At 44.8% G+C, this 12,413-nt stretch overlaps 4 protein-coding genes across 7 annotated transcripts; 1 reads left to right on the top strand and 3 right to left on the bottom strand.

The window, feature by feature from the left end:
* Positions 1 to 698: 698 nt before the first annotated feature.
* hspa8 (heat shock protein 8) lies at positions 699 to 4,499 on the bottom strand. Its single transcript, XM_057055588.1, has 9 exons — positions 4,356 to 4,499; positions 3,423 to 3,632; positions 2,957 to 3,162; positions 2,733 to 2,885; positions 2,107 to 2,662; positions 1,782 to 1,984; positions 1,476 to 1,674; positions 1,176 to 1,408; positions 699 to 1,107 (listed from the first exon to the last, which is right to left on the bottom strand). Exons 2-9 carry the CDS (start codon positions 3,625 to 3,627, stop codon positions 910 to 912), a joined length of 1,953 nt encoding a protein of 650 aa, XP_056911568.1. The 5' UTR covers positions 3,628 to 3,632; positions 4,356 to 4,499; the 3' UTR covers positions 699 to 909.
* A 291-nt stretch (positions 4,500 to 4,790) lies between these two features.
* On the bottom strand, positions 4,791 to 9,500 carry LOC130538204 (cytotoxic and regulatory T-cell molecule). 4 transcript variants are annotated; one of them, XM_057055596.1, is made up of 9 exons: positions 8,809 to 9,500; positions 7,683 to 7,823; positions 7,431 to 7,577; positions 7,224 to 7,343; positions 6,947 to 7,105; positions 6,395 to 6,601; positions 5,935 to 6,084; positions 5,469 to 5,570; positions 4,791 to 5,128 (listed from the first exon to the last, which is right to left on the bottom strand). In XM_057055596.1, exons 1-9 carry the CDS (start codon positions 8,945 to 8,947, stop codon positions 4,953 to 4,955), a joined length of 1,341 nt encoding a protein of 446 aa, XP_056911576.1. In that variant the 5' UTR covers positions 8,948 to 9,500; the 3' UTR covers positions 4,791 to 4,952. The 4 variants fall into 4 exon arrangements, with proteins under 4 accessions (XP_056911576.1, XP_056911574.1, XP_056911575.1 ...); XM_057055594.1 differs by having other exon boundaries at positions 7,431 to 7,592; positions 8,809 to 9,495; XM_057055595.1 differs by having other exon boundaries at positions 5,469 to 5,555; positions 7,431 to 7,592; positions 8,809 to 9,489.
* A 1,071-nt stretch (positions 9,501 to 10,571) lies between these two features.
* LOC130538208 (histone H2A) lies at positions 10,572 to 11,233 on the bottom strand. The gene has a single exon (XM_057055601.1). It carries the CDS (start codon positions 11,231 to 11,233, stop codon positions 10,847 to 10,849), a length of 387 nt encoding a protein of 128 aa, XP_056911581.1. The 3' UTR covers positions 10,572 to 10,846.
* Positions 11,234 to 11,532: 299 nt separating this feature from the next.
* LOC130538209 (histone H2B 3) lies at positions 11,533 to 12,119 on the top strand. The gene has a single exon (XM_057055602.1). It carries the CDS (start codon positions 11,541 to 11,543, stop codon positions 11,919 to 11,921), a length of 381 nt encoding a protein of 126 aa, XP_056911582.1. The 5' UTR covers positions 11,533 to 11,540; the 3' UTR covers positions 11,922 to 12,119.
* The last annotated feature ends 294 nt before the right edge of the window (positions 12,120 to 12,413 follow it).

Raw genomic sequence — 12,413 nt, 5'->3', positions numbered from 1 at the left:
GTGTTGCCAACCATGGGAGACAAAATGGAGGCCAAGTATTTGGAAATGTATGTTACAGAATTGATGCTACTTACTATGGGTCTGAGAGGGGTCCCTGGTTTGTGGATCTTGGGCGATCCATAAATGCAAGGGATGGCTCCTCCTGGATATAGACGGTAGTATTGTGGTCCGTCGATGGTTTGCTCCTTTTCCAGTTTCTGTAGTAAGTCTACCAGCTGGTATGAGCTGGTAGGGTCTCGCTTGAGTTTCTCACATATTGTCCATCAGGAGACTGATTATTTTGATGTCATAGTCAGTGGTATTAAGACTGTGCACCTGCCTTTGTCAGCTGGTGACATCCTTGTCCTGATCACAAAAGAAAAAAAAAATAAAGAGCCCTTGCATCCTTAGCCAAGGACAACATATTTTCAAGCTCATACGTTTTCTGGATAGAAGGCCAAACATCTTCAAAGAAATACAGTCCAGTTGACAGAGAAAACTACCTTGAATAAGTGGTTGAAGCGTTTAAACCGCCCAAACGTTGCTTAACTAGTCACGAGTGCTTCCTTGTATTGAGTCAGGGAGTCAGAAACCATTAGTGCCGGCCCAGCTTTTCCCTGGAACCCTGATTAAAGCCCCCCAGGCTTAAATACTGTCCCACCTCATGTTTGCATTTACAGCTGCAGCTTTAAACAGAATAAGCTCACGTCAACAGCAGGTCAGAGGGTTGCAAGAACTTTATTGCCTATACAATGAACTCTCAGCATACAGCACATGTAACTGAAGCAATTACACTTTGTTACCAGATTTTCAACAGTACATGAGAATAGACCCCCGAACCCTTATTTTTTAAAATGTGCACTCTTTAGCTTTGAGCTGCTATAAGAGGGTTAACTTCTTGGAACACAAATAGCTGAAATGATTGTGTGTTTAGTCGACTTCCTCGATGGTTGGGCCAGAGGATCCGCCTCCAGGTGCTGCGCCACCAGCTCCAGGGAAGCCACCAGGCATGCCCTCTGGCATACCGCCCGGCATGCCACCAGCACTCTGGTACATCTTTGTGATGATGGGGTTGCACACCTTCTCCAGCTCCTTCTGCTGATGCTCGTACTCGTCTCTCTCAGCAGTCTGAAAGGAGGCACGTGTTTAAGTGGATGTAGGGAGGAGAAACGTCACACACGTTCACAACGTCCTACCTGATTCTTGTCCAGCCAGCTGATGACCTCGTTGCACTTGTCCAAGATCTTCTGCTTGTCATCGTCACTGATCTTACCAGCGAGCTTCTCATCTTCCACGGTGGACTTCATATTGAAAGCGTATGACTCAAGGCTGTTCTTGGACGACACTTTGTCACGCTGGACATCATCTTCGGCCTTGTACTTCTCAGCTTCCTGAACCATGCGTTCAATGTCCTCCTTACTGAGACGACCTGTCAAAATATCACATTAGCGCATGCTCATCATATCACCTCAGCTGGATGGATGAGGTTTCTGTACCTTTGTCATTGGTGATGGTGATCTTGTTCTCTTTGCCAGTGCTTTTGTCGACAGCGGACACATTCATGATGCCGTTGGCGTCGATGTCAAACGTCACTTCAATTTGGGGGACGCCGCGGGGGGCAGGAGGGATGCCCGTCAGCTCAAACTTGCCCAGCAGATTGTTGTCCCTGGTCATGGCACGTTCACCCTCATAAACCTGTTGGCGTTCAAAAGCAGACAATGTCGTCACCTCACATGCGTTTTCACTGGGGCGCGCCACAAACGCTACCATCACTGTAAAAAGAGGCTGAACGTCGGGATTACCTGGATGAGCACGCCCGGCTGGTTGTCAGAGTAGGTAGTAAAAGTCTGGGTTTGCTTAGTAGGAATGGTGGTGTTGCGCTTGATCAGGACTGTCATGACCCCTCCGGCAGTCTCGATACCAAGAGACAGAGGAGTGACATCCAGAAGCAGCAGGTCCTGCACATTCTCAGACTTGTCACCTGACAAGATGGCTGCCTGGACAGCTGGAAATCAAGACATCAAAAACTGACGATTGGTGGTGCACCATTTCTGCAAAAGCTTCACTTGGCACAAATGTCTGAAGAGCTTGACTAGCTGCCAAGAGCCCCCAAAATTAGCCACCTACCAGCGCCATAGGCCACAGCCTCATCTGGGTTGATGCTCTTGTTCAGTTCCTTTCCATTGAAGTAGTCCTGGAGTAGTTTCTGGATCTTTGGGATACGGGTGGAACCACCAACCAGCACGATATCATGAATCTGACCTTTATCCATCTTTGCATCACGGAGAGACTTCTCCACGGGGTCCAAGGTGCCACGGAAGAGGTCGGCATTCAGCTCCTCAAAGCGAGCCCTTGTGATTGAGGTGTAGAAATCAACCCCCTCGTAGAGAGAATCAATTTCGATGCTGGCCTGGGTGCTGGAAGACAGGGTGCGCTTCGCCCTCTCACAAGCGGTGCGCAGACGACGGACAGCTCTTTTGTTGTCGCTGATGTCCTTTTTGTACTTGCGCTTGAACTCTGCGATGAAGTGGTTGACCATGCGGTTGTCGAAGTCTTCACCTCCAAGATGAGTGTCGCCAGCAGTAGACTTGACTTCAAAGATGCCATCCTCAATGGTCAGGATGGACACATCAAAGGTGCCGCCGCCAAGATCAAAAATCAACACGTTTCTTTCAGATCCCACCTGCAATTAGGAATGAAATAAATGACCGAGACCTTCAACCAGCTTAATAATTTGCAGCGTCGAGGTTTACCTTCTTGTCCAACCCATATGCAATAGCAGCAGCAGTTGGTTCATTAATGATACGCAGAACATTGAGGCCAGAGATTGTGCCGGCATCCTTTGTGGCTTGGCGCTGCGAATCATTGAAGTAGGCTGGCACCGTAATTACAGCATTGGTGACAGTCTTAAAAAGAAATAAAACCATTAGCACAAGTCATTAGAAAGGAATTTTACACAAGATTCTTATACAGGTACCTTTCCGAGGTAGGCTTCTGCAATCTCCTTCATCTTAGTCAGCACCATGGATGAGACTTCCTCTGGGTAGAAGGACTTTGACTCACCCTTGTACTCTACTTGAACCTTTGGACGGGTGTTGTCATTGATGACATTGAATGGCCAGTGCTTCATATCAGACTGCACAACGTGGTCATCAAATCTGCGGCCAATCAAGCGTTTGGCATCTGGGTGGAGGAGAAAAACAGGTATTTTTTGCTTGACGGTTTCTGTATGCTTTAGATAAGATCCTGGAAGTCAGGGAAGAATGCTTGACACCTTTCAACCTCTGGATTAAACTATAAAGAGTCACTCCACTGATAGTAATGTATCAGTACCTGGTAATTAGTAATAATTTTCCCTTGACTTCAGAATTGATGCTTTAACTTGTATCATCACATTCAAACATGATGACAGCCAGCAGTAGTTTAGCACAATTGCTACTTACCAAACACTGTGTTGGTGGGGTTCATGGCAACCTGGTTTTTGGCTGCATCTCCAATCAGCCTCTCTGAGTCAGTGAAAGCCACGTAGCTGGGTGTGGTCCTGTTGCCCTGATCATTGGCAATGATTTCAACTTTTCCATGTTGAAACACACCAACACAGGAGTAGGTTGTTCCCAGATCGATACCAACTGCTGGTCCCTTAGACATGTTTCCTGAAAATGTAGCGAATGTCAGATTGAGGAAGGAGGTTCCTGTATAATACAAGTTTTTCTATCAAAACTCAGTGTTTGTATTAGTATAGCATCTCTACAAAGTCGTGGCTTTATTATTTTGTTAAGGGAGAATTAATGGAACACAAGTTTACTAGACGCGAGAAAAAAACGAGCGTACAGCGCGTGGCGTCAATGTGGCCACCAACTACCGGTTCACGTGCCAGGCCGCTCGAGAGCAGAGCGCCATTGTTCTGGTCACATGGTCGGTAAATCCGGTTCACCAGTTTCAGCGGACATTGCTTAAACCGATTAAATATACACATTAATATTTATCAATCGCAAGCGGAAGCTAAACAAAAACAAAATTTAGAAAAACCACCTAACCGCATTTCACCGGGGCCTTTGTTCTGACATGACCGGAAGTGTAGTCACTGTTCAGATGGCTTGATTACTGTAGTTCCAGAAGGTTCTCGAATAATCCCACCCCCACCCCCCCTTCACCACGCTATTAGGTTGGTGTCGAGGACTCCTGCTCCGACTATACGCATCAACCTTATAATCTTTACAATCGTCATGCGTTGGAAAAATCATTTTAATCATTCAAAATTGAAAAATTTCGACTGAGGTACGCAATCGTCGTCTCCAGTTACTAGTGTTTGCTACACTCGATAGTAAAATATCTCAAGTAAAACAGCACTTAAAGTCAAATAAACCGTATCTTACCGGATTTGTTTTTTTTTTACTGCGGATGTTCTTTATGATGTGCTGGAATGAACGGCGAAGGTGACTTGTCCTTGCCGGTTGGAGGAAGGGAAAGGAGGGTGCACCGTTATCCACCTTTATATATGGCCGCCCAAGCAGCCAATCAGCGTCGAATATTTGCGCCTCGTCAAATTTCCACCAATCAGCGCGAAGACTTCTATTGACGCATTGGCACAGTTTTATTTTCCATACGTAGTATTTCACAATAGTTATTTTAATCACTATTAATAGTTATAGACAACCGCGGTCATTTTCAGAAAAGTATAAAATGTTCTTTAAATTAGTCTTGTACTCTTTGGTCACTCAAGTTCATGCACCATTATTTGAGTTATCATTCAAAACTGTTTAGGTGAAAACAACATTTTCTGAATATGGTGTTGAAGATGACAAACTACATTGTATGAAAATAGAATTTATTAGAAAATATACACATTTAAAAAACAAAACAACAATTTCAATGTAATATACATGACAGTACCATAGATATTTTCAAACAAAAGACTTGGTTTGCTTTAAATGTAGTTTGATGAAAAAAGCTCATTTGCTCTTCATACATGATTAAAGATCTGTTTCCTTTGTGTTGAATGTGACTGCAGCTCGACTCGTAGGTTGAGGCTGAAGAGTTTGCTCTTTATTTGCATCGTGTGCGGAGGTCATGGCGGCTGTGTTGATGACTGAGGTGACCGATGTTGGTTGTTCAACCACGTACTGAGTGAACATCGTCTTGATGGGTCCTGGAAGACAGAAGAAAATGTCTGAGAAACCTGGAAAAGGAATTCCTCACGTAAAGCTTCGAGAGCTATGAAAGTCAGTCTTCAAATAGCTTGAATGTGATCAGCTTGTTTACGATCACAACTTTAAAAGACTTTTCTGTATGCCTTTACAATAACTGGCTCAGGTGAGATTCTCTTCAACTGATATTAATGGTGGGACATTTTGTCTAAGTTAGCACTATTTGCTGTTAATCATTCATGTTTTATATCGCATAGAATTACGTCATGACTGCAGTTGCTGCTGCATTTCCTACTGCATTAAATGGCAGGTCTGTGAAGAAGTGCTGAGTCTTCTGCTCACCTCTGGAGTTCTGTCCTTGGCATTTTTTCTCTTCCTGACTTGATTTTGATTTACTGCTCTCTTCAGAGGGATCAGAGTCTTCATTCTCTGTAACAATAAAAACTGTGAAAACCAAACTTTTAACATCTGTTCACCATGACTCAATAATAGAAGTTGAACTTTGCTTCCTCTGGTTATGTAGCTTGTTGCTAGTTATGTCTTTTTCTTCAAGTTATTTTTTATCAGCATTCTACTTAGAAATATAGCTCTTTATGACCTCCACATTTATCAAAATAAATGTTAGAAAGTAGATTTGATCCAAAATGATTTGGGCTAAAAGTCTGTTTGATGGGCATGTGGCCATTTGTAGCACGTGTTTGTAAATGTGCAGCATTTACAGGGAGTGTCTAAAGGTGAAACTCACAGTTTCACTTTCAGTTTGACACAGGGGGGTCAATGAGATGTCAGGAAAGTGGGAATTCCTCACCTTTTTTCCAGGCAACATGTGCTCTTCGTAGTTTAATGGCAAAGAAGATAACAACCACCAAAAGAGCAACGATCAGACACGTCACCAGGAAGACCAACAGAGGTGAACTTGCTTTACTTCCCGTCAGCAGGTTTGAGTCACTAGAGCCGCCTGGGAATGAACAACATGAGTTTTACTAAACCAGCCTCATTTTAATCATCATTCCTTTACTTGTCATCTTGGCTTCTGTGTTTATATTAAGTCATTTCCTGTTTTCTCTTCAGGTTTTAACTCTCTAACATAAGAGGAACAGAATACACGGTTTTACAGATTAAAGAGAGATGTTTGAAGGCCAAATACCTTCTGTGTTTGTTGCGTGGGCTCTTAGATGCTGGATTGTAACTGACTAAAATGCTATAATCCATCTTTCATAGCCTTGTGTTGCTGCGTCGTTTAAACTTGCAAATGATTATTTACTCACGATGGACGCTGACGTTGGAGCTGACGGAGGTGACGGAGCTGTGAGGTGCTTCCGTGGACGCCGAGTGCGTCCCCAGATGAGTGGACAGGACAGTAGATGAGGGGGTAGAGCTCTCCGATGACGGTCCTCCCACAGTTCCTACAGTTGTTGTTCTTCCTTGTGTTGAGGAGGGTTTCAGTGAGCTGGTTGTAAGTCGGGGCCTATTTGCTGTGACAGAAGGGATTTATTTATTTATTAATCATTGACATGACCTCGATCAGTAAAAAAAATGGAAATAAAAACTGAACTGATGTTTTTCAGTTTCAGGACTCTGGCCACTTGCTCAGAAAGAGGAACTTTTTCATTAAAAAAAGTTCTAGTTCAGTACTTTCGTTGTTTTCTGTTTTGTTGTTCCCTCAAAATTAATCGGAACCTTACAAAACTCCACGAAACAAAGCTCACGGGTTAAAAAAAAACAAAAAACTTTTTTCACAAAATTTTCTTTCTGGGTATGTTTGGGGGTTTTTTGCCATCGGGTTTTGTTTTAGTTTGAGGTGGACGAGACGTACTCACCCCTTTCACCTTTGAGTATGACAAAATTCTTGAGAGGCTGTGTGTAAAGTGCCGGATGGTGGACCAAGCACGTCACCGCCACCCTGTCCTCCACGGCTTGAATAGTCAAGATTGCACTCGAGACAAATGCCTTGTCTTCACGTATGAGTTGGGACTGAGCTGTGGACGGGACAAATGTCAGTAGTTCGACCACTTTGGGACAACAGAAGAACGATTTCACGAGGAGTTCTAAACGTGCATCATCCATCTGTGCGATGAAGAGATGTAGAAACCTTACCAAGAATTTCAGGCCCGTTGTCCAGCTTCCAGGTGATCTGCGGAGGGGGGTAGTTTGCCTGAGCCGTGCATTTCAGGTCAAATCTTCCTCTATGTTTCGTCTTTATTATTTTGGGGGGATCTTGGAATAATTGATAAGAAGACATTGCTTATTAAATTGTACATCGCTCCTCTCACATGACCACAACCATGATTTTATTGTTCTCACCTATCACCGTGAGCTCCACCTTCCTCTCTATTACTTGATGGTCGTAATGAAAGCACGTGTAGTTGCCTCCATCTTTGACGGTGACATCAGTGATGCTGATGGTGAATTCTGACGTTGACAGCTTTTTCACGATGTAGCGCTCTGAAACTGCACCTTGAAACACTAAGTATGGAGATTTGAAAGTCTATTTCAGACATTTTGGTTCAAGCTTGAGAGAATGGGGGCTTTTGCTGATGAAGAATTTTTTTTTACCTTGCCCGCCTGCGAAGAACATGATGTGTCCTTCAGGGTTTTTCCAGTCGAAAGTGGTCTCGTGGAAATTTCTTATGGGGCAGCTTAAGTCAACCGTTTGACCCCTGATGGCTGTGACTCGCTGCCACACAGCAAGAGAAACTGCAAGCCAAAGGAAATAGTTTCAATGAGAGGGGGTTCAAACACTCCTCTGCGTGTGAGAAAGATGTAAGGGTGGGAGGCAGAAGGAAATTTTTGATTAAACTACACCAAAAGATGCAGCAACCCCCCGTTCACACGGTTCTGGTGTGACAGGAAGTGTGTGGTCAGTCCTTTCATGGTAAAAGAGAAAGTAAGCAGACGCTTGCTTTCCTGTGTGGGGGGGGGGGTGTCAGAAAGCACAGTTGTGGGGGGCATGAGACAAGTGGGCCTGAACAACTGAAGGTCATTGGGCCATTTTTTCCATATGTGTGGGTTGTGAGAAGATGTCACTTAATTTTAGATGAGGATGATCTAAAAAAAGGAGTCTGACAATTCCTTTCTGTTGCACCTGTGGAGGATTTTCTCCGACCTACAGTTGAAAAGGAGTCGACTGCTTAGTATCAGCATCGAAATCCAAACTGAATAAAATGTCTGATCGGTGAACACAACGTTCAAACATGATCCAGGTGTTTGCAGCGTCCATTCTTCATCACAACAGCAGCCAACCTATATACACATCCATCACTGACTAGTTTTATGTGGACAGATGACATTTTATATCTGTAAGATTAACTTTTCATTTCACATATAGGTAGTAAAAACAGAGGCTCTGATACTGTCCACTGTAGGTCACTGAACACATGCACATCATCACCATCACCTTTTTAAAATTTAGTGTTTCTGTGTGTTACCTTAAATGGTTTTCTTATATCCTGATTCCTTTTTTTGGTTTTAATTTTTAACTCGGAAGAGACAAACGGCAGAATCTCATTGTTCAGAAACGCAAAGAGACAAATTCAGACAAACATCACTAGCAAATGTCTCCTGGTCTTATGACAGTTCTGATCATTTTGCACAAATTTTCTCTAATTCAGGCATTTGACTGATGTGGTTTGAAATGATCAGACTTGCCTGGCAGTAATAGTCACATCCAAGATGTACTCACCTTCTATGAGTGTCATGAAGACGCACAGCAGCAGCTTCTGCTCCATTTCTGTCCCTGAGCGACTCTCACACTGTTGCATTTCCTCATCTCTACACATATTTGTTCTCCACTCGGGGACCTTCCGTGACATCACGGCCATGTGGTTTCCAAACGCCTTCGATGACGAGTGATTCTCATGTGACACATAGTTTAAAAAAAGCTATTCCTGAATTAATTTTGACAGTTGTTTTCTTCTATTCTGGTCGCAACAGAATACATTAACAGGTTTGCAACAGTTGGGCTCTGAGAATGTAAATGAATGTGTTGTTTAATCATTTCTTTACTCCCACCGGGATTTTTCAAACTCAACACACAGAATTTTACGAAGATACCCAGAATGATCAGTTTTGATTTGCCAATTCCCTTTTAGGGTCATGAGGAGGTTGCTGGAGCCAATCCCAGCGGCTCATGGGCAGAGGCAGGGTCGCCGCTGAGTGGCCGGCTCACGGCAGGGTACCTCAGCAACCCCCCTCCCCTCCCCCCTCAACAGAGGTTAACAAACATCTGAACTCAATTAAGCATAAATCACATCAAAAGAATGATTTACTTTGGTTATTGGAGTCAAACCAGAGAATTTAATTTCTAAATAAATCTTTTAAGATAGATAGATAGATAGATAGATAGATAGATAGATAGATAGTGTTGGATTGCAGTACCTCTCGTGTGTCACTGCCAATCCGCGTGTTCTTTAAATGAAGACTTCCAGTAAACAAATGTCAATTTCAAAATGTATTTAGCAAACAGATGTATTTAGCAAACAGATGTATTTAGCAAACAGATGTATTTAGCAAACAGAATCAATTCAAGATACAAATATTACAGAGCTCTGGGCCAGTTCATAACCCTAGCAACAACAAAGTCAATTGTCAGGGCATGAAGTCTGACGACCTAACTATCCCTTGACCCAGTCTTTTATAGAAAGACATATGTAAATTATTGATGCTAATTCAGTCCAATCCAGTCCTTCTTCTTGGATGACCCCATCTTCTTCTTCCAGCCTCCTTTGGTGTTGGTGCAGTCCTTCTCCATTATCTTCTCCAGATAGCCAGGTCCGGTATCAACACCAGTAAACTACGTTGTCATGTTTTACGATGAGGGTCTACCATTTCCTGTCTGGCTGGCTCCAACTGTCTGACCAGTCTTCAGGTCAATGAAGGGTCAACTGACTTGCTTATGTGTATTCCTACTAAAGAGTATATAGTATTCCTAACTTCTAAACTAACTGTAACATAAAACAAAACATATAGTATAACACATGCTAATAAGATAAAAGATGCTAACAAGATAAAATAATTCTCTTCAATAGATAGATAGATAGATAGATATTACAGGTACCCACTTAATTACAATATCTTTGATAAGGATGAACACATGTGCAAATACAGATGTTTTTACACTATCAAGAGGATGACCTATGGTCCACTTTCATGGATGGACGGGAGCCCTGGGCTCGGTGGGGGCCATCACTGCCATCAAAACATCCTTCACCAAGATAAAGCAGCATTTGGCTGGCGCAGGCTTAAACACACACCACGCTACACATGCACTTTCAGAAACACCTTTTTGTAGCACAAGGTGTACATTCTATATCTGTGTGCTTGCACCATAAAAGATGCGTCCTGAAAGCACAGCGTTTTATAACAGAGGCCTTCGCTCCTGCGCGCCGCTGCGCTCACAAAGAGCACAGAAAACCCCGGATGACAACAAAGACACGGAACGGAGGGTTGGATTCTGCACCAGAGGGCTTCAGCCCATTTATTGACAGAACACCACGTAGACACGATTTTCACATTTAGCAGTAAAAGCGGACCGACTCCTTCCTCGTGTGCCGGTCCATCATCGGCCTTCGTGTCGCCTCCATTTTCCAACAACAATCAGTTTATGTCCCGATGAGATGAGAGTGCGACCTTGAGCGTAGAAACAACATTAATAATTTAAAAGGTAGTTTATCCAAAACACGAACGCGCATAGGAAAAGTGCCCGGCTGTGCACCAGTCTTTCACTTGCTCTTGACAGGTTTCTCTGTCTTCTTCGGGAGGAGGACAGCCTGAATGTTGGGCAGCACCCCTCCCTGAGCGATGGTCACACCTCCCAGCAGCTTGTTGAGCTCCTCGTCGTTGCGCACGGCCAGCTGGAGGTGCCGCGGAATGATCCTGGTCTTCTTGTTGTCCCTGGCCGCGTTACCCGCCAGCTCCAGGATCTCAGCCGTTAAATACTCCAACACAGCCGCCAGATAGACCGGAGCTCCGGCACCGACGCGCTCAGCATAGTTGCCTTTCCGGAGGAGCCGGTGGACGCGACCCACCGGGAACTGCAGCCCCGCGCGGGAGGAGCGGGACTTGGCCTTTGCTCGGGCTTTTCCTCCGGTTTTACCTCTACCAGACATAATGTTGACAGTCTATTAGAACCGCGACAGACCGACGGAACGCAAAACTCAGACCTTTACGTAATGTGTAGGACCAGACGGCTTTAAACGACAACGGCTTCTCTGATTGGCGGAAGGGAAACGGAATCCACAAGCCAATAGAAGTGCGCATTCTTCCCTGATGGAACCGTCCTCGGCCGGTCACCCAATCGCAAAGACGTAACCCCACACAGCCATTTGCACTGCTACGTTATAAATACAGATGGATGGCGAGCCGCTGATGCTGCCCTAGCCGATTGGAAGCTAACAGCTCCGGTGCGAAGACGAAATGCCCGATCCAACGAAATCCGCCCCTGCAGCGAAGAAGGGCTCCAAAAAGGCTGTCACGAAAACACAAAAGAAAGGAGATAAGAAACGACGTAAAAACAGGAAGGAGAGCTACGCCATTTACGTGTACAAGGTGCTGAAGCAGGTGCACCCAGACACGGGCATCTCCTCCAAGGCCATGAGCATCATGAACTCGTTTGTGAACGACATATTCGAGCGCATCGCCAGTGAAGGGTCGCGCCTGGCGCACTACAACAAGCGCGCCACCATCACCTCCAGGGAGATCCAGACCGCTGTGAGGCTGCTGCTGCCCGGGGAGCTGGCCAAGCACGCCGTGTCCGAGGGCACCAAGGCCGTGACCAAGTACACCAGCTCCAAATAGAGGCAGATGCGCGGTGTAACCAAATCACCGACGCCTCGGCCTCGAGTGCGCCGGATCGGCGATCCTGCAGTGGACCGTTGCAATGGTCTGATGGGACAGTGTCCGTTTTTAAAACCCCCAAATGTCTGAGTTGTAAACTCGAGTTTTGTTGGTCGTCTGTGTGTCCAAATGTTGCGGAATTAAAGTAATTCGACGGTGCTCCGACTTGGTTTGATCTTTACAACCATAGGTTCGAGATGTTTAAGTGTTGCTTGAACATGAGCGAATTTCAGCGTCGGTGTGATCAACTCTGCTCACGCTGAGATCACGTTCAAGGACTTCTCCCCTCAATATGATGCCACCGGATTAAGAAATGATGGATGGTTGAGATAATGTGCTGCTAATGATCCACTCAAGTGCACTTATTAGTTGAATGAGGCAGCAGGAGCCTGGCTCATTAGAGCTCTGTCAAAGCTCACCTTCACGCCTTTGTTCTGATCGGGTCTCAGGCTT

Source organism: Takifugu flavidus, chromosome 14 (assembly GCF_003711565.1).
Source record: "Takifugu flavidus isolate HTHZ2018 chromosome 14, ASM371156v2, whole genome shotgun sequence".
NCBI classification, from domain to species: domain Eukaryota; kingdom Metazoa; phylum Chordata; class Actinopteri; order Tetraodontiformes; family Tetraodontidae; genus Takifugu; species Takifugu flavidus.
The sequence above is the reverse complement of the archived record's forward strand: the minus strand, read 5'-3'. Positions and strand labels throughout refer to the sequence as shown.